Source organism: Bombina bombina, chromosome 11, assembly GCF_027579735.1.
Source record: "Bombina bombina isolate aBomBom1 chromosome 11, aBomBom1.pri, whole genome shotgun sequence".
Taxonomy (NCBI): Eukaryota; Metazoa; Chordata; class Amphibia; order Anura; family Bombinatoridae; genus Bombina; species Bombina bombina.
The window spans coordinates 178,268,038-178,290,114 of record NC_069509.1 but is presented as its reverse complement, the minus strand read 5'-3'; the positions used below and the strand labels follow the sequence as shown (position 1 = coordinate 178,290,114).

The 22,077-nt window shown below is 43.9% G+C and overlaps 1 protein-coding gene across 2 annotated transcripts in view; it reads right to left on the bottom strand.

Moving 5' to 3' along the window:
- The window catches only part of ZC3H7A (zinc finger CCCH-type containing 7A), a 137,800-nt gene that overhangs the window by 20,947 nt on the left and 94,776 nt on the right, over window positions 1-22,077 (bottom strand). For both annotated transcript variants that reach the window (XM_053694453.1, XM_053694454.1), the window contains one exon: window positions 19,539-19,672. In XM_053694453.1, coding sequence (XP_053550428.1) covers window positions 19,539-19,672 — 134 coding nt within the window. The remainder of the gene's footprint in view (window positions 1-19,538; window positions 19,673-22,077) is intronic.

The following is a 22,077-nucleotide window of genomic DNA, read 5'->3' as shown; positions in this document are numbered from 1 at the left end:
CACGTGACGTAACCAGCAAAACGGGCCGCACTTCTTTGGTGGAACAGTGCACATCAAAGACCGTGCACTGCTCACCTAGGCAGAAAAGGACCTGAGAGCTGCCAAAGGGTGAAAAAAATATTATAAGGGAGAGACTGATGCAACTGACATGAAAGGGAACAGCTTCAGCTTTACTGCTGATACAGCCGAGCTGCTCCCTTTCATGTTGTGCTAGATGGTGTGCTCGAATTCATGCACGCACGGGGGAGTCACGTGAGTGTGCAGGGGATCACGTGGGCACACAAACATAGAAAATAGCATGCAAATTAACACTCTAACCATTGGCTGAAAACCGTTGTCAATAACTATGAGGGAAATCCTCCTTTGGCCAGGGGCGGAGGGACAGCGGTGGCAAAATGGAAAAAGGTGCAGTTTTAAACTAAGTTTTCTTTCAAATTATAATTAATTTATATAAAATGTATGCTTCAGATTGATTCTACTTTAGCTTAACTATGCAATGGTACTTTTTTTATACTTCATTTCATCACGCATTGACTAGTCCTTTAAACCCTCTATAGAAAGGCTCCCTCTAATGAGAAGTCATTGGTAGATGACTGCTTTACAAATAGCCTAGTCATGATAAATTTAATTTTTACAAACATATATATCAGTCTATCGCAGAACTGCTTCTTGCACATTTTTACCGAGCGGATGTGCATCACAAATTGTGCTAGTCTCTTTAGAGCACCACTAAACACTGTAGAATAGCATAATCAGTAAATGCATAATAAATAGACAACGCAAAAGCACGTAATTTGAATTTTAAATGAGTAGTAGATTTCTTCCTGATAAACTTTAAAGTTAGTTTTATTTGCCCTCCCACTGCATCATGTGACAGCCATCAGCCAATCACAAAATGTATATACGTATATTCTGTGAATCTTGCACATGCTCAGTAGGTACTGATGCCTCAGACAGTGCATATAAATAGATTGTGCACGGTTGAAAGTGAATTGGAAAGTTGTTTAAAATAGTGTGTTCTATCTGAATAATAAAAGTTTAATTTTGACCTGACTGTCACTTTAAGAGTGCAGAAGACTGCATCCGCAGGAAAAACATACATTTCTTGAAGCTCAAGCATTCTGCAAATCCACCTACCTTCATCTGATAAAGAATCCTGTTTAAATTCCAACATAATCCACAGCACCAAGGATATATTCAGAATATCTGGGTCAGACAGATATTATAAGCAACGTTTCAGGTTAACAACCCTTAATCATGCTAGCAGCATGGGTGCCTGCAGTAACCCTTCTAGCGTGCACTAGGACTAAGGTGTTGAGGTGCTGTGTCTATTGGGATCGCAAAGAATCCTGTTTAGTCCAGCTAATGGGAAGATATACGGAGGGACTGAAGTGCATTGCTGGCACTACTGTACAGACTTTAACCCCTTCCCATCCATAATGTAAAAATGAAGGAGGACAAGAATATAGTTGCTCTATAACTGCACAAATATGTCTGTAATGTTGTAAAACAGGTGACGTACACAACATATTTGCTGGGTGCCCCTATGTTGCACAGTGACAAGACATTATGATTTTTAATGAGACTTCCTACAGACGGGGCTGATTGGGCTTAGAGGGAGTTTTTTCTCTCAGGATTCAGATAGAGCAGCAATTTTAAGCAACTTTCTAATTTACTTATATAATAAATTTTTCTTTGTTTTCTTGGTATCTTTATTTGAAAAAGCAGGAATCTAAGTTTACGAGCCAGCCCATCTTTGGTTCAGCACCTGGGTACAGCTTGCTGATTGGTGGCTAAATGTACCCACCAATCAGCAAACGCTACCCAGGGTGCTGAGCCAAAAATGGGCCAGTGTTCTGTCTAAACATCAAACCCGTCGGAATGTGGAACCACGTCACTTACGAAGAACTGGTTCCTATCAATCCGACGGGTTGCGCATGCGCAACTCCCGTAGCTCAAACATACTAGGAATTCCTGGAATTCCTAACACGAATACCACTCACATTGCCCATCGATTTTGCAACCGCATTTACTTTTGGTCCCGCCGATCAATTAGGTCGCCGGTCGGAATGTGAAACTGCTGAGTGTACATGCGTGTGATGACTTCCCAGTGGATTGTAAAACTCGACGGGTGATGTGCACATGAGCAGACTAGCTGTTAAAGGTAACAGCTGATCTGACCTTCCATTACTGTTCTCTAATGGACGCAGCCACTACAGAGAAAGGCTTGCAGATTTAACTGAAGGTGAGACACTTTTCTTTACTGGCCTACCCCCTCTTTATCCGACCTGAATTCCTTTTTTCATCACCCTGCTTCCCTGAACCCATTTCTTCATTCTTTAACAGCTAGTCAGATTTTGCTAACCGCAGTCACTTTTGGTCCTGCAGATCAACTAGGTCGCCCGTTGGAATGTGGAACCCCTGAGTGCGCATGCGTGCATTGACTTCCAGGCGGGTTGTAAAACTTGACGGGCGATGTGAGCATGCGCATTTAGCTGTTCCACATTCCGACAAGCGACCTAGTTGATCTGCAGGACCGAAAGTGACAGCAGTTGCAAAATCTGACGGGCAATGTGCGCATGCGCAGTATTTATGCTAGGAATTCCAGGAATACTTAGTATGTTTGAGCTGCGGGAGTTGCGCATGTGCAACCCGACGGATTGAGAGAAACCACATCTCCGGAAGTGACTTGGTTCCACATTAGAACGGGTTCGATGTTTCGACAGAACACCAGCTCCTAAGCTTAGATTCTTGCGTTTTCAAATATAGCAAGAGAACGAAGAAAGATTGATAATAGGAGTAAAATTAGAAAGTTGCTTAAAATTGCTGCTTTATCTGAAGAGTGTCCCCTAGAGCTTGGGTATTTGTTCACCACAAGTAATGAATGAAGCAGTGGACTCTCCTCCCATTAAGATGGAAAAACAGAATTTATGTTTACCTGATAAATTACTTTCTCCAACGGTGTGTCCGGTCCACGGCGTCATCCTTACTTGTGGGATATTCTCTTCCCCAACAGGAAATGGCAAAGAGCCCAGCAAAGCTGGTCACATGATCCCTCCTAGGCTCCGCCTACCCCAGTCATTCGACCGACGTTAAGGAGGAATATTTGCATAGGAGAAACCATATGATACCGTGGTGACTGTAGTTAAAGAAAATAAATTATCAGACCTGATTAAAAAACCAGGGCGGGCCGTGGACCGGACACACCGTTGGAGAAAGTAATTTATCAGGTAAACATAAATTCTGTTTTCTCCAACATAGGTGTGTCCGGTCCACGGCGTCATCCTTACTTGTGGGAACCAATACCAAAGCTTTAGGACACGGATGAAGGGAGGGAGCAAATCAGGTCACCTAAATGGAAGGCACCACGGCTTGCAAAACCTTTCTCCCAAAAACAGCCTCAGAAGAAGCAAAAGTATCAAACTTGTAAAATTTGGTAAAAGTGTGCAGTGAAGACCAAGTCGCTGCCCTACATATCTGATCAACAGAAGCCTCGTTCTTGAAGGCCCATGTGGAAGCCACAGCCCTAGTGGAATGAGCTGTGATTCTTTCAGGAGGCTGCCGTCCGGCAGTCTCGTAAGCCAATCTGATGATGCTTTTAATCCAAAAAGAGAGAGAGGTAGAAGTTGCTTTTTGACCTCTCCTTTTACCGGAATAAACAACAAACAAGGAAGATGTTTGTCTAAAATCCTTTGTAGCATCTAAATAGAATTTTAGAGCGCGAACAACATCCAAATTGTGCAACAAACGTTCCTTCTTCGAAACTGGTTTCGGACACAGAGAAGGTACGATAATCTCCTGGTTAATGTTTTTGTTAGAAACAACTTTTGGAAGAAAACCAGGTTTAGTACGTAAAACCACCTTATCTGCATGGAACACCAGATAAGGAGGAGAACACTGCAGAGCAGACAATTCTGAAACTCTTCTAGCAGAAGAAATTGCAACCAAAAACAAAACTTTCCAAGATAATAACTTAATATCAACGGAATGTAAGGGTTCAAACGGAACCCCCTGAAGAACTGAAAGAACTAAGTTGAGACTCCAAGGAGGAGTCAAAGGTTTGTAAACAGGCTTGATTCTAACCAGAGCCTGAACAAAGGCTTGAACATCTGGCACGGCTGCCAGCTTTTTGTGAAGTAACACAGACAAGGCAGAAATCTGTCCCTTCAGGGAACTTGCAGATAATCCTTTTTCCAATCCTTCTTGAAGGAAGGATAGAATCTTAGGAATCTTAACCTTGTCCCAAGGGAATCCTTTAGATTCACACCAACAGATATATTTTTTCCAAATTTTGTGGTAAATCTTTCTAGTTACAGGCTTTCTGGCCTGAACAAGAGTATCGATAACAGAATCTGAGAACCCTCGCTTCGATAAGATCAAGCGTTCAATCTCCAGGCAGTCAGCTGGAGTGAGACCAGATTCGGATGTTCGAACGGACCTTGAACAAGAAGGTCTCGTCTCAAAGGTAGCTTCCATGGTGGAGCCGATGACATATTCACCAGATCTGCATACCAAGTCCTGCGTGGCCACGCAGGAGCTATCAAGATCACCGACGCCCTTTCCTGATTGATCCTGGCTACCAGCCTGGGGATGAGAGGAAACGGCGGGAATACATAAGCTAGTTTGAAGGTCCAAGGTGCTACTAGTGCATCCACTAGAGCCGCCTTGGGATCCCTGGATCTGGACCCGTAGCAAGGAACTTTGAAGTTCTGACGAGAGGCCATCAGATCCATGTCTGGAATGCCCCACAGTTGAGTGACTTGGGCAAAGACTTCCGGATGGAGTTCCCACTCCCCCGGATGCAATGTCTGACGACTCAGAAAATCCGCTTCCCAATTTTCCACTCCTGGGATGTGGATAGCAGACAGGTGGCAGGAGTGAGACTCCGCCCATAGAATGATTTTGGTCACTTCTTCCATCGCCAGGGAACTCCTTGTTCCCCCCTGATGGTTGATGTACGCAACAGTTGTCATGTTGTCTGATTGAAACCGTATGAACTTGGCCCTCGCTAGCTGAGGCCAAGCCTTGAGAGCATTGAATATCGCTCTCAGTTCCAGAATATTTATCGGTAGAAGAGATTCTTCCCGAGACCAAAGACCCTGAGCTTTCAGGGATCCCCAGACCGCGCCCCAGCCCATCAGACTGGCGTCGGTCGTGACAATGACCCACTCTGGTCTGCGGAAGGTCATCCCTTGTGACAGGTTGTCCAGGGACAGCCACCAACGGAGTGAGTCTCTGGTCCTCTGATTTACTTGTATCCTCGGAGACAAGTTTGTATAGTCCCCATTCCACTGACTGAGCATGCACAGTTGTAATGGTCTTAGATGAATGCGCGCAAAAGGAACTATGTCCATTGCCGCTACCATCAAACCTATCACTTCCATGCACTGCGCTATGGAAGGAAGAGGAACGGAATGAAGTATCCGACAAGAGTCTAGCAGTTTTGTTTTTCTGGCCTCTGTCAGAAAAATCCTCATTTCTAAAGAGTCTATTATTGTTCCCAAGAAGGGAACCCTTGTTGACGGAGATAGAGAACTCTTTTCTACGTTCACTTTCCATCCGTGAGATCTGAGAAAGGCCAGGACGATGTCCGTGTGAGCCTTTGCTTGAGGAAGGGACGACGCTTGAATCAGAATGTCGTCCAAGTAAGGTACTACAGCAATGCCCCTTGGTCTTAGCACAGCTAGAAGGGACCCTAGTACCTTTGTGAAAATCCTTGGAGCAGTGGCTAATCCGAAAGGAAGCGCCACGAACTGGTAATGCTTGTCCAGGAATGCGAACCTTAGGAACCGATGATGTTCCTTGTGGATAGGAATATGTAGATACGCATCCTTTAAATCCACCGTGGTCATGAATTGACCTTCCTGGATGGAAGGAAGAATTGTTCGAATGGTTTCCATTTTGAACGATGGAACCTTGAGAAACTTGTTTAAGATCTTGAGATCTAAGATTGGTCTGAACGTTCCCTCTTTTTTGGGAACTATGAACAGATTGGAGTAGAACCCCATCCCTTGTTCTCCTAATGGAACAGGATGAATCACTCCCATTTTTAACAGGTCTTCTACACAACGTAAGAATGCCTGTCTTTTTATGTGGTCTGAAGACAACTGAGACCTGTGGAACCTCCCCCTTGGGGGAAGCCCCTTGAATTCCAGAAGATAACCTTGGGAGACTATTTCTAGCGCCCAAGGATCCAGAACATCTCTTGCCCAAGCCTGAGCGAAGAGAGAGAGTCTGCCCCCCACCAGATCCGGTCCTGGATCGGGGGCCAACATTTCATGCTGTCTTGGTAGCAGTGGCAGGTTTTTTGGCCTGCTTTCCCTTGTTCCAGCCTTGCATTGGTCTCCAAGCTGGCTTGGCTTGAGAAGTATTACCCTCTTGCTTAGAGGACGTAGCACTTTGGGCTGGTCCGTTTCTACGAAAGGGACGAAAATTAGGTTTATTTTTGGCCTTGAAAGGCCGATCCTGAGGAAGGGCGTGGCCCTTACCCCCAGTGATATCAGAGATAATCTCTTTCAAGTCAGGGCCAAACAGCGTTTTCCCCTTGAAAGGAATGTTAAGTAGCTTGTTCTTGGAAGACGCATCAGCTGACCAAGATTTCAACCAAAGCGCTCTGCGCGCCACAATAGCAAACCCAGAATTCTTAGCCGCTAACCTAGCCAATTGCAAAGTGGCGTCTAGGGTGAAAGAATTAGCCAATTTGAGAGCATTGATTCTGTCCATAATCTCCTCATAAGGAGGAGAATCACTATCGACCGCCTTTACCAGCTCATCGAACCAGAAACACGCGGCTGTAGCGACAGGGACAATGCATGAAATTGGTTGTAGAAGGTAACCCTGCTGAACAAACATCTTTTTAAGTAAACCTTCTAATTTTTTATCCATAGGATCTTTGAAAGCACAACTATCTTCTATGTGTATAGTGGTGCGTTTGTTTAAAGTGGAAACCGCTCCCTCGACCTTGGGGACTGTCTGCCATAAGTCCTTTCTGGGGTCGACCATAGGAAACAATTTTTTAAATATGGGGGGAGGGACGAAAGGAATACCGGGCCTTTCCCATTCTTTATTTACAATGTCCGCCACCCGCTTGGGTATAGGAAAAGCTTCTGGGAGCCCCGGGACCTCTAGGAACTTGTCCATTTTACATAGTTTCTCTGGGATGACCAACTTGTCACAATCATCCAGAGTGGATAATACCTCCTTAAGCAGAATGCGGAGATGTTCCAACTTAAATTTAAACGTAATCACATCAGGTTCAGCTTGTTGAGAAATGTTCCCTGAATCAGTAATTTCTCCCTCAGACAAAACCTCCCTGGCCCCATCAGACTGGTTTAGGGGCCCTTCAGAACCATTATTATCAGCGTCGTCATGCTCTTCAGTATCTAAAACAGAGCAGTCGCGCTTACGCTGATAAGTGTGCATTTTGGCTAAAATGTTTTTGACAGAATTATCCATTACAGCCGTTAATTGTTGCATAGTAAGGAGTATTGGCGCGCTAGATGTACTAGGGGCCTCCTGAGTGGGCAAGACTCGTGTAGACGAAGGAGGGAATGATGCAGTACCATGCTTACTCCCCTCACTTGAGGAATCATCTTGGGCATCATTGTCATTATCACATAAATCACATTTATTTAAATGAGAGGGAACTCTGGCTTCCCCACATTCAGAACACAGTCTATCTGGTAGTTCAGACATGATAAACAGGCATAAACTTGATAACAAAGTACAAAAAACGCTTTAAAATAAAACCGTTACTGTCACTTTAAATTTTAAACTGAACACACTTTATTACTGCAATTGCGAAAAAATATGAAGGAATTGTTCAAAATTCACCAAAATTTCACCACAGTGTCTTAAAGCCTTAAAAGTATTGCACACCAAATTTGGAAGCTTTAACCCTTAAAATAACGGAACCGGAGCCGTTTTTAACTATAACCCCTTTACAGTCCCTGGTATCTGCTTTGCTGAGACCCAACCAAGCCCAAAGGGGAATACGATACCAAATGACGCCTTCAGAAAGTCTTTTCTATGTATCAGAGCTCCTCACACATGCGACTGCATGTCATGCCTCTCAAAAACAAGTGCGCAACACCGGCGCGAAAATGAGGCTCTGCCTATGATTTGGGAAAGCCCCTAAAGAATAAGGTGTCTAAAACAGTGCCTGCCGATATAATCTTATCAAAATACCCAGATTAAATGATTCCTCAAGGCTAAATATGTGTTAATAATGAATCGATTTAGCCCAGAAAAAGTCTACAGTCTTAATAAGCCCTTGTGAAGCCCTTATTTACTATCTTAATAAACATGGCTTACCGGATCCCATAGGGAAAATGACAGCTTCCAGCATTACATCGTCTTGTTAGAATGTGTCATACCTCAAGCAGCAAGAGACTGCTCACTGTTCCCCCAACTGAAGTTAATTCCTCTCAACAGTCCTGTGTGGAACAGCCATGGATTTTAGTAACGGTTGCTAAAATCATTTTCCTCATACAAACAGAATTCTTCATCTCTTTTCTGTTTCTGAGTAAATAGTACATACCAGCACTATTTTAAAATAACAAACTCTTGATTGAATAATAAAAACTACAGTTAAACACTAAAAAACTCTAAGCCATCTCCGTGGAGATGTTGCCTGTACAACGGCAAAGAGAATGACTGGGGTAGGCGGAGCCTAGGAGGGATCATGTGACCAGCTTTGCTGGGCTCTTTGCCATTTCCTGTTGGGGAAGAGAATATCCCACAAGTAAGGATGACGCCGTGGACCGGACACACCTATGTTGGAGAAACATAAATTATGCTTACCTGATAATTTCATTTCCATCTGTGGGAGGAGAGTCCACTGCTTCATTCATTACTTGTGGGAATTAAGAACCTGGCCACCAGGAGGAGGCAAAGACACCCCAGCCAAAGGCTTAAATACCTCCCCCACACCCCTCATCCCCCAGTCATTCTGCCAAGGAAAAAAGGAACAGTAGGAGAAATATCAGGGTATATATGATGCCAGAAGAATAAAATTAAATTTAGGTCCACCCATCGGAGAAACGGGCAGGGTGTCAGGGTTTTTCCCGTTTTGTTTGCCATGTGCTGCTGGCAGCCATTTTACTCACCTCTCTTGCTGACTCATTTCCTGCACTTCCTTTTATGGCCAGACTGGTGTGCATCATCTGTGTGAGACAGGATGCAGTCTCAGAATTGTGATGTCATCACTTATTATTTAAAGGGCCTCTGTTTAGTATGCTTTGCCTTTGCGTTGTCTCAGACCTGTTTGTGAGAGTTCCTGTGTATTACCTGGCTGTCTGACGTCCTTCCTGGTTCCTGACTCTGCTGTTTTCCTTGTTCCCGATTCGTCTGACTATTCGCTTTGGCTCCTAACTCTGCTCGTCTGACTACCAGCTCTGGTTTTGACTCCTTGCTTGTTATTTGACTTGTGGACTTTTTATTATTTTTTGTTATTAATAAAGGTGTGATTATTTTTGAACTTCTCGTCTCAGTCTGATTCCTGGCACCCTGACACAGGGGCAGTGGACTCCCACAGATGGAATTTAAATTATCAGGTAACATGGCTCCACTGCTTCATTCATTACTTGTGGGAACAAATACCCAAAGCTCTAGAGGACACTGAATGAACAAAAACGGGAGGGCAAAAGGAGGCGGACCCTAAACTGAGGGCACCACAGCCTGCAGAACCTTTCTCCCAAAAGCTGCTTCCGCCGAAGCAAAAACATCAAATTTATAAAATTTTGCAAAAGTATGTAAGGAAGACCAAGAGGCCGCCTTACAAATCTCTAGTCGAGTGAGCCGTAATCCTCTGAGGAGGATTCTGTCCCGCTATCTCATATGCCAGACGGATCATGCTCCTCAACCAAAAAGATAGAGAAGTGGCAATGACCCTTTGCCCCCTGCGCTTCCCTGAGAACATGACAAATAAGGATGAGGTCTGTCTGAATTCCTTCATGGCCTGAAAATAAAACTTTCAAAGCCTGAACCACATCCAGATTATGAAGTAACCTCTCCTTCGAAGAAGAAGGGTTAGGACACAAAGAAGGAACTACTATTTCCTGATTGATGTTATGACTCGCCACCACCTTGGGAAGAAATCCTAATCAAATGCGCAGAACAGCCTTAACAGCATGAAATCTAAGTAGGGTGGCTCACATTGCAAAGCCGCCAACTCAGAAACCCTGGGTGCCGATGCAACAGCCAGTAATAACAGGACTTTCCATGAAAGAACCTTAATGTCAAGAGCACGCATAGGCTCAAATGAAACCCTCTGCAAAACCTTAAGAACCAAGTTTAAGCTCAGAGGAGCCGGATTCCTGAAGACAGGCCTGATCCTAACCAGAGCCTGAACGAAGGACTGAATGTCAGGAAGCTCTGCAAGCTTCTTATGCAACAGCACAGATAAAGCCGAGATCTGTCCCCTTAGGGAACTGGCGGCAAGATTTTTATCCAGACCGTCCTGGAGAAAAGCCAAAATCCTGGATACCCTGACCTTATGCCAGGGATATCCTCGTACCTCACACCAGGACAAGTAGGTCCTCCACACCTTGTGGTAGATGCGTCGAGTGACCGGCTTCCTGGCCTGAACGAGAGTGTCAATCACTTTTTCCGAAAATCTTCTCTTGGCTAAGACTACCCGTTCAATCTCCACGCAGTCAGTCTCAGAGAATCGAGATTTTGATGTAGAAAAGGACCTTGAATCAGCAGATCCCTGCGACAAGGTAACCTCCACGGCGGAGATGACGACATTCCCACCAGATCCGCAAACCACATGCTTCTCGACCACGACGGATCAATCAGAATAGCCGAAGCTTGCTCCTTCTTGATGCGGGCCACTACACGAGGTAGAAGAGGCAACGGTGGAAATATGTAAATTAGGCTGAAGTCCCAGAGTACCGCCAAGGCATCTATCAGTTCCGTCTGGGGATCCCTGGATCGCGACCCGTATCTGGGTAGCTTGCAATTGAGTCTAGACGACATGAGGTCCATCTCCGGCGTCCCCCATCTGTTGCAGATCTCGGCGAACATCTTATCCTGAGGCAAGAAGGCACCCTTGCCACCCGTGACTGTAGATATGATAGAATCTAGGCACGGGCCAAACAAAACTTTCCCTTTGAATGGGAGGCAAAGCAAGTGAGACTTGGAAGTCATGTCAGCAGATCACGATTTTAGCCACAGAGCCCTGCGGGCTAAAACTGAAAAACCTGAAGTCTTAGCATTCAGGCGAATAATCTGCATGTTCGCATCACAAATGAAGGAATGCGCCTTAATACCCTTAAGGCCTTGATTTGTTCTAGAATCTTGAGGGGAGTCTCCACCTCGACCATCGCTGATAGAGCGTCACATCAGTAGGTAGCCGCACCAGCCACCGCTGCCGCCGCTAGGAAAACAAACCCCGTGAGTTGGAACATCTTCCGCAACATGGACTCTTTATCCATGGGTTCCTTGAAAGAGGAGCTATCCTCTAGCAGAATAGTCATTCTCTTAGCGAGCGTGGAGAATAGGATAAACCAAGTTTCTTCCATTCATTCTTAATAATGTTAGCCATCTTGACAGGAACCGGGAAGGCCTGTGGCACTACAATGTCCTCGTAAACCATATCCAGTTTAGGCATCAAAGGTTCCTCCGGAAGCTTTGGTTCCGGAACCTCCAACGTAGCAAGCACCTCGTTCAGCAGAAAGCACAAATGCTCCATCCTAAATTTAAAATCTGGTCCCTCTGTGGACAGAGGCCTAGAAGTAGCAGATTCCGACCCAGAAGTGACATCCTCCGATAAAGCGGATAATCTGTCTGATACATCCAACGGAGTCGAAGACTGCTGAGACGGATAGCAGTGCTGTACCTTCCGCTGGCGCTTAGTAGGGCGAGGCATCACATTAATGGCCGCAGAAACCGCCATCTGTAACTGACCGGCGAAGTCTGGAGGCCAAAGGGCCCCTCCCGCAGGAGGATTAGTAGTGTCCTGGGGAACTGCTTGTGCAAACGGAGATGAATGTAGGGAATACACCTTGCGGGGTGGAGAACCCTCAGAGGTGGACGGCTCAGTCGTACTAAATACTTTATTAATTTTGGATATAGCAATATTGTCAAAGCATGTGGATCGAGTGAACCCCCTCACAATATACACAGTTAATAGGTTTAGATAAAGAGGGAGTATTCTCTAACATATCAGAGTCCTCTATAGCTTGCGCCTTCATTACGGACTTGATCAAAAAATAAATGGCACCTTTATATCTCAATAGCCAGGGCACTCACCACCTCTTATGACCCGGACTACAAGAAACAGCTTTCGTCACCTCCGAACGCAGGTTGAGAAAGAGGAAGTTGCAGAGGCCACACCCGGTCACATGGAGTGCCATGCAGGACAGCCCCTGCACTCGAGAGAGAGACGCACCAAAAAAGCCCGCCTCAATCTCTCGCTAATGAACTGACTGTTCCACACTGACAGAGCCTCATCTCACACAAATGCAGCCGAAACACAATAAACAATATTATGCATAATAAAATGCCCCTTGTTCAATAACCCCCTTCCTAAGGTATTACCTTGGATTCTATAAAGATAAAGGAGCCACACTGTGACCCTGTCTTCTTGCGTTATCAAATATAAATAAATAAAACGATCTTACCAGAACGCTGTGGAACAGGAACACGACCCTTCAAGTGTGACAGGGTAGTAGCATCGCTCCTGACATGGACTTGAGAGAAGAAAAGCAGGCAGCGAAATTCGTCAACGCTGATTGCTAATGGAGCTGTTAAACTGAGTAGGGATGGGTTCGCAGAAAGACTCTCCCTGCATCTCCGGACTCTAACTTTCACCCGTGCTCTCACTGAGAGGCTGACACGACTACTTAAAACTCCAGGCCCATTTCGAAGAGTACTACCCTCCATAAGAGACTACTCCGAATCTTCTGACACTTCTCTGCCAACCTCCTGTGACGAAAGACAAAGAATGACTGGGGGATAAGGGGAGTAGGGGAGGTATTTAAGCCTTTGGCTGGGGTGTCTTTGCCTCCTCCTGGTGGCCAGGTTCTTAATTCCCACAAGTAATAAATGAAGCAGTGGACTCTCCTCCCATTAAGATGGAAAAATTGTGTTCCATATCCCATTAATGTTTGATTTATATGTTCTATTTTAATTTTACATTGTTTAATTTACAAATCTTGTAATTCTGCATTTTGATGTAAAACCAATAAAAATAAAAATACAGGTACAAAACTCTTTATACAAACTATTTGGGTTTTAAAGGGTTTGGGCTGGAAATAGGACCAAATATAAACAACCATATCTTATGTTATTCAGGCAACATTCACATGTCATAATGCAACTTAAATATAAAGTACTATAATCAGACAGGTAAAAATTGGTGTTTTAAATAAATATAGACTAGCATATGTATTTAAGGACACAAAAGATGCATACAAAGAAGAGTATGTCTTACTGGTGGGGGAAAATTGTCATTTTAAATAATTTTATTTTGAAAAGAATATTAATTAAAAACAGAATTTATGTTTACCTGATAAATTACTTTCTCCAACGGTGTGTCCGGTCCACGGCGTCATCCTTACTTGTGGGATATTCTCTTCCCCAACAGGAAATGGCAAAGAGCCCAGCAAAGCTGGTCACATGATCCCTCCTAGGCTCCGCCTACCCCAGTCATTCGACCGACGTTAAGGAGGAATATTTGCATAGGAGAAACCATATGGTACCGTGGTGACTGTAGTTAAAGAAAATAAATTATCAGACCTGATTAAAAAAAAACCAGGGCGGGCCGTGGACCGGACACACCGTTGGAGAAAGTTATTTATCAGGTAAACATAAATTCTGTTTTCTCCAACATAGGTGTGTCCGGTCCACGGCGTCATCCTTACTTGTGGGAACCAATACCAAAGCTTTAGGACACGGATGAAGGGAGGGAGCAAATCAGGTCACCTAAATGGAAGGCACCACGGCTTGCAAAACCTTTCTCCCAAAAATAGCCTCAGAAGAAGCAAAAGTATCAAACTTGTAAAATTTGGTAAAAGTGTGCAGTGAAGACCAAGTCGCTGCCCTACATATCTGATCAACAGAAGCCTCGTTCTTGAAGGCCCATGTGGAAGCCACAGCCCTAGTGGAATGAGCTGTGATTCTTTCGGGAGGCTGCCGTCCGGCAGTCTCGTAAGCCAATCTGATGATGCTTTTAATCCAAAAAGAGAGAGAGGTAGAAGTTGCTTTTTGACCTCTCCGTTTACCGGAATAAACAACAAACAAGGAAGATGTTTGTCTAAAATCCTTTGTAGCATCTAAATAGAATTTTAGAGCGCGAACAACATCCAAATTGTGCAACAAACGTTCCTTCTTTGAAACTGGTTTCGGACATAGAGAAGGTACGATAATCTCCTGGTTAATGTTTTTGTTAGAAACAACTTTTGGAAGAAAACCAGGTTTAGTACGTAAAACCACCTTATCTGCATGGAACACCAGATAAGGAGGAGAACACTGCAGAGCAGATAATTCTGAAACTCTTCTAGCAGAAGAAATTGCAACTAAAAACAAAACTTTCCAAGATAATAACTTAATATCAACGGAATGCAAGGGTTCAAACGGAACCCCCTGAAGAACTGAAAGAACTAAATTGAGACTCCAAGGAGGAGTCAAAGGTTTGTAAACAGGCTTAATTCTAACCAGAGCCTGAACAAAGGCTTGAACATCTGGCACAGCGGCCAGCTTTTTGTGAAGTAACACAGACAAGGCAGAAATCTGTCCCTTCAGGGAACTTGCAGATAATCCTTTTTCCAATCCTTCTTGAAGGAAGGATAGAATCCTAGGAATCTTAACCTTGTCCCAAGGGAATCCTTTAGATTCACACCAACAGATATATTTTTTCCAAATTTTGTGGTAAATCTTTCTAGTTACAGGCTTTCTGGCCTGAACAAGAGTATCGATAACAGAATCTGAGAACCCTCGCTTCGATAAGATCAAGCGTTCAATCTCCAAGCAGTCAGCTGGAGTGAAACCAGATTCGGATGTTCGAACGGACCCTGAACAAGAAGGTCTCGTCTCAAAGGTAGCTTCCAAGGAGGAGCCGATGACATATTCACCAGATCTGCATACCAAGTCCTGCGTGGCCACGCAGGAGCTATCAAGATCACCGACGCCCTCTCCTGATTGATCCTGGCTACCAGCCTGGGGATGAGAGGAAACGGCGGGAACACATAAGCTAGTTTGAAGGTCCAAGGTGCTACTAGTGCATCCACTAGAGCCGCCTTGGGATCCCTGGATCTGGACCCGTAGCAAGGAACTTTGAAGTTCTGACGAGAGGCCATCAGATCCATGTCTGGAATGCCCCACAGCTGAGTGACTTGGGCAAAGATTTCCGGATGGAGTTCCCACTCCCCCGGATGCAATGTCTGACGACTCAGAAAATCCGCTTCCCAATTTTCCACTCCTGGGATGTGGATAGCAGACAGGTGGCAGGAGTGAGACTCCGCCCATAGAATGATTTTGGTCACTTCTTCCATCGCCAGGGAACTCCTTGTTCCCCCCTGATGGTTGATGTACGCAACAGTTGTCATGTTGTCTGATTGAAACCGTATGAACTTGGCCCTCGCTAGCTGAGGCCAAGCCTTGAGAGCATTGAATATCGCTCTCAGTTCCAGAATATTTATCGGTAGAAGAGATTCTTCCCGAGACCAAAGACCCTGAGCTTTCAGGGATCCCCAGACCGCGCCCCAGCCCATCAGACTGGCGTCGGTCGTGACAATGACCCACTCTGGTCTGCGGAATGTCATCCCTCGTGACAGGTTGTCCAGGGACAGCCACCAACGGAGTGAGTCTCTGGTCTTCTGATTTACTTGTATCTTCAGAGACAAGTCTGTATAGTCCCCATTCCACTGACTGAGCATGCACAGTTGTAATGGTCTTAGATGAATGCGTGCAAAAGGAACTATGTCCATTGCCGCTACCATCAACCCGATCACTTCCATGCACTGAGCTATGGAAGGAAGAGGAACGGAATGAAGTATCCGACAAGAGTCTAGAAGTTTTGTTTTTCTGGCCTCTGTCAGAAAAATCCTCATTTCTAAGGAGTCTATTATTGTTCCCAAGAAGGGAACCCTTGTTGACGGAGATAGAGAACTCTTTTCCACGTTCACTTTCCATCCGTGAGATCTGAGAAAGGCCAGGACAATGTCCGTGTGAGCCTTTGCTTGAGGAAGGGACGACGCTTGAATCAGAATGTCGTCCAAGTAAGGTACTACAGCAATGCCCCTTGGTCTTAGCACAGCTAGAAGGGACCCTAGTACCTTTGTGAAAATCCTTGGAGCAGTGGCTAATCCGAAAGGAAGCGCCACGAACTGGTAATGTTTGTCCAGGAATGCGAACCTCAGGAACCGATGATGTTCCTTGTGGATAGGAATATGTAGATACGCATCCTTTAAATCCACCGTGGTCAAGAATTGACCTTCCTGGATGGAAGGAAGAATAGTTCGAATGGTTTCCATCTTGAACGATGGAACCTTGAGAAACTTGTTTAAGATCTTGAGATCTAAGATTGGTCTGAACGTTCCCTCTTTTTTGGGAACTATAAACAGATTGGAGTAGAACCCCATCCCTTGTTCTCTTAATGGAACGGGATGAATCACTCCCATTTTTAACAGGTCTTCTACACAATGTAAGAATGCCTGTCTTTTTATGTGGTCTGAAGACAACTGAGACCTGTGGAACCTCCCCCTTGGGGGAAGTCCCTTGAATTCCAGAAGATAACCTTGGGAGACTATTTCTAGCGCCCAAGGATCCAGAACATCTCTTGCCCAAGCCTGAGCGAAGAGAGAGAGTCTGCCCCCCACCAGATCCGGTCCCGGATCGGGGGCCAACATTTCATGCTGTCTTGGTAGCAGTGGCAGGTTTCTTGGCCTGCTTTCCCTTGTTCCAGCCTTGCATTGGTCTCCAAGCTGGCTTGGCTTGAGAAGTATTACCCTCTTGCTTAGAGGACGTAGCACCTTGGGCTGGTCCGTTTCTACGAAAGGGACGAAAATTAGGTTTATTTTTTGCCTTGAAAGGCCGATCCTGAGGAAGGGCGTGGCCCTTACCCCCAGTGATATCCGAGATAATCTCTTTCAAGTCAGGGCCAAACAGCGTTTTCCCCTTGAAAGGAATGTTAAGTAGCTTGTTCTTGGAAGACGCATCAGCCGACCAAGATTTCAACCAAAGCGCTCTGCGCGCCACAATAGCAAACCCAGAATTCTTAGCCGCTAACCTAGCCAATTGCAAAGTGGCGTCTAGGGTGAAAGAATTAGCCAATTTGAGAGCATTGATTCTGTCCATAATCTCCTCATAAGGAGGAGAATCACTGTCGACCGCCTTTATCAGCTCATCGAACCAGAAACATGCGGCTGTAGCGACAGGGACAATGCATGAAATTGGTTGTAGAAGGTAACCCTGCTGAACAAACATCTTTTTAAGCAAACCTTCTAATTTTTTATCCATAGGATCTTTGAAAGCACAACTATCCTCTATGGGTATAGTGGTGCGTTTGTTTAAAGTGGAAACCGCTCCCTCGACCTTGGGGACTGTCTGCCATAAGTCCTTTCTGGGGTCGACCATAGGAAACAATTTTTTAAATATGGGGGGAGGGACGAAAGGAATACCGGGCCTTTCCCATTCTTTATTAACAATGTCCGCCACCCGCTTGGGTATAGGAAAAGCTTCTGGGAGCCCCGGCACCTCTAGGAACTTGTCCATTTTACATAGTTTCTCTGGGATGACCAACTTGTCACAATCATCCAGAGTGGATAATACCTCCTTAAGCAGAATGCGGAGATGTTTCAACTTAAATTTAAAAGCAATCACATCAGGTTCAGCTTGTTGAGAAATGTTCCCTGAATCAGTAATTTCTCCCTCAGACAAAACCTCCCTGGCCCCATCAGACTGAGTTAGAGGCCCTTCAGAAATATTAATATCAGCGTCGTCATGCTCTTCAGTATCTAAAACAGAGCAGTCGCGCTTACGCTGATAAGTGTTCATTTTGGCTAAAATGTTTTTGACAGAATTATCCATTACAGCCGTTAATTGTTGCATAGTAAGGAGTATTGGCGCGCTAGATGTACTAGGGGCCTCCTGAGTGGGCAAGACTCGTGTAGACGAAGGAGGGAATGATGCAGTACCATGCTTACTCCCCTCACTTGAGGAATCATCTTGGGCATCATTGTCATTGTCACATAAATCACATTTATTTAAATGAATAGGAATTCTGGCTTCCCCACATTCAGAACACAGTCTATCTGGTAGTTCAGACATGTTAAACAGGCATAAACTTGATAACAAAGTACAAAAAACGTTTTAAAATAAAACCGTTACTGTCACTTTAAATTTTAAACTGAACACACTTTTTTACTGCAAATGCGAAAAAACATGAAGGAATTGTTCAAAATTCACCAAATTTTCACCACAGTGTCTTAAAGCCTTAAAAGTATTGCACACCAAATTTGGAAGCTTTAACCCTTAAAATAACGGAACCGGAGCCGTTTTGAACTTTAACCCCTTTACAGTCCCTGGTATCTGCTTTGCTGAGACCCAACCAAGCCCCAAGGGGAATACGATACCAAATGACGCCTTCAGAAAGCCTTTTCTAAGTATCAGAGCTCCTCTCACATGCGACTGCATGACATGCCTCTCAAAAACAAGTGCGCAACACCGGCGCGAAAATGAGGCTCTGCCTATGCTTTGGGAAAGCCCCTAAAGAATAAGGTGTCTAAAACAGTGCCTGCCGATATTATTATATCAAAATACCCAGATAAAATGATTCCTCAAGGCTAAATATGTGTTAATAATCAATCGATTTAGCCCAAAAAAAGTCTACAGTCTTAATAAGCCCTTTTTGAAGCCCTTATTTACAATCGTAATAAACATTAAAAAACTCTAAGCCATCTCCGTGGAGATGTTGCCTGTACAACGGCAAAGAGAATGACTGGGGTAGGCGGAGCCTAGGAGGGATCATGTGACCAGCTTTGCTGGGCTCTTTGCCATTTCCTGTTGGGGAAGAGAATATCCCACAAGTAAGGATGACGCCGTGGACCGGACACACCTATGTTGGAGAAAAGTCTGTATTTCAGAATAATTCTGGATTTTGGAATTCCAGATTTGGAGATGTGTACCTGTGTGTGTGATATATATATATATATTTGGTAACACTGAAAAAATAAACAAATGATGGGAAATGTTAATAGTCCTCCTGGAATTTTTGCTCTATGACTGAGCAATATACATTCAGACTTCCTGCTCATTACTGCAAATAGCTCTCCTTATACAACTTAAGGTAAGTATTTTTAATTGTTTGGCTGCATTGCTCGCCTACCTTTAAGAAAACTGAAATAATGATTCCAAAGGCCTTTTGCTCCATAAGGAGTTAACACAACAGTGCCAGTATTTCCGGATTTAAAATGAACCACATAAAAAGTTGCACTGAACATAACTTCTGCCTTCCAGTAAATGGATAAACAGTTTTACTCCAGCACAGTCTTATTGAAATGCCCCTTTTTTTCCATTGCGTTTTATCTACTCACGGATGTCTTGCTTTTGCACTACAATATTTTTTGTTTTTGTCAGACTCGATAACTTGACCATTTCTCCAACACTGTCCACAAACAAACTTTATCTTGATATTTGGATACCCAGGGTTATTTTGGACAATAATTGCCTTTAAAAGAAAACATATAAATATATTATTTTAAACACAATGAACAAAAATTAATATGCAAACTATTAAAATGATATGAAACCCAAAACTTTTCTTTTGTGATTCAGACCAAACATACAATTTTAAAAAAGTTTCCGGTTTATTTATTTTATCAAATGTGCTTTGTTTTAACGATATTCATTGCTGAGGAGATACCTAGATGTCTACATGGCAGGATATAGTGCTGCCATCTAGTACTTCAGACGCATGCACGCTGCTAAGCTTAAGGCCCTGCTTTTAACAAAAGATAGCATGAGAACAAAATGTAATAATAGAAGTAAATGAGAAAGTTGTCTAAAATTGCTGCTCTATTTAAATCATGGAAGAAAAACTTTGAGTTTCATATCCCTTGTAGGACAAAACACAGATGTCAAAAGAAAAATCAAACATTATTATAACTATGCAAAACATCTTTAATGCTAAATTAAAACCATAAAAACACAACAGAATAACAATAATGTGAAATATTTTATTGTAACGTGATTTCAATTTTACAAAATTATACAAGTTAAAAGTTAAGCATTTAAAGTGAATGTAAAGTTTCATGAATGAGTGCTCAGTTTTTAAAAATACTATTAAAAACAGGGGCACTTTCATTCATTCATTCATTACAAATACTTACCTTTTTCTTCAGCAAAGCCGGGTCAGTGATTCACCGCCCAGCTTCCTCCAATCACGGCGTGGCCTCACTAGATGGACACACTCTGGGGTGCATGCCATGATTGGAGGAAGCCGATTTCGTCATTGCTGACGTAAGTACAGAGGAGCTGCGGAAGGGAGATCGCTGGTTACGGCTTTGCTGAAGAAAAAGGTAAGTATTTTTAAAAATATGCTGCAATGTAGAGTTTAATGAATGAAAGTGCCCCTGTTTTTAATAGTATTTTTTAAAAACTAGGCACTCATTCATGAAACTTTACATTCATTTTTAAACTGTTTAAAATGGACAATCTCTGCTCGAGATACAATATTATGTTTTTATTTATTACAAAACTGTTACAGTGTTTTATGTTGTCTGCTAGAAATAAGAACAATTGGATAGAATACATTAGAGGTCATGCTACTAAACGCTGTAGATAGCTCCCTGCTACAGAATGTGCTTTTCATAAAGAAATACTTATTAGTATTTTTAGCTTCATACCTGGAGTTGAACCAAAGTCTCCAGATTGTTAGACAATTGCTTAGCCAGTGTGCTGCATGTGATCTGTAGCCTCAGGGGAAAGCCTGCACCCAATACCCAAGCTAGAGGACACAAAATGGAAAGGGAGGGAGAAACAAGACAGGCAGACCTAAACTGAGGGCACTGCCACAGAAGAAGAAGAACCTTTCTCCCAAAGGAAGCCTCAGCTGAGGCAAAAACATAGAATTTGTAAAATTTAGAAAATGTATGTAGCGAGGACCAAGTGGCCACCTAGCAAATTTGCTTCCCCAGAAGCACAGCTTTTAAAGGCCAAGAAAGAAGAAACAACACGAGTAGAGAAAGCTGAAAACCTCCCATGAGGCTGTCGTCCGGCTGTTTCATAAGTCAAGCAAAAGACACTCCTCAACCAAAAAGATGGAGTAGATGCAGAGGCCTTCTGACTCCTACTGGAATACATTACAGACCATGAGAAGATTGTCTAACACCTAGGCAGTCTGCCTGTAGAAACTACTTAGAACACAAACCTCATCCAGGATATGAAACAAACCATCTTTCTGAGGAGTAAGAATAGGATAGAAGGAAGGAAACAGAATTTATGCTTACCTGATAAATTACTTTCTCCAACGGTGTGTCCGGTCCACGGCGTCATCCTTACTTGTGGGATATTCTCTTCCCCAACAGGAAATGGCAAAGAGTCCCAGCAAAGCTGGTCACATGATCCCTCCTAGGCTCCGCCCACCCCAGTCATTCGACCGACGGACAGGAGGAAATATATATAGGAGAAACCATATGATACCGTGGTGACTGTAGTTAGAGAAAATAATTCATCAGACCTGATTAAAAAACCAGGGCGGGCCGTGGACCGGACACACCGTTGGAGAAAGTAATTTATCAGGTAAGCATAAATTCTGTTTTCTCCAACATTGGTGTGTCCGGTCCACTGCGTCATCCTTACTTGTGGGAACCAATACCAAAGCTTTAGGACACGGATGAAGGGAGGGAGCAAATCAGGTCACCTAAACGGAAGGCACCACAGCTTGCAAAACTTTTCTCCCAAAAATAGCCTCCGAAGAAGCAAAAGTATCAAATTTGTAAAATTTGGCAAAAGTGTGCAGTGAAGACCAAGTCGCTGCCTTACATATCTGATCAACAGAAGCCTCGTTCTTGAAGGCCCATGTGGAAGCCACAGCCCTAGTGGAGTGAGCTGTGATTCTTTCAGGAGGCTGCC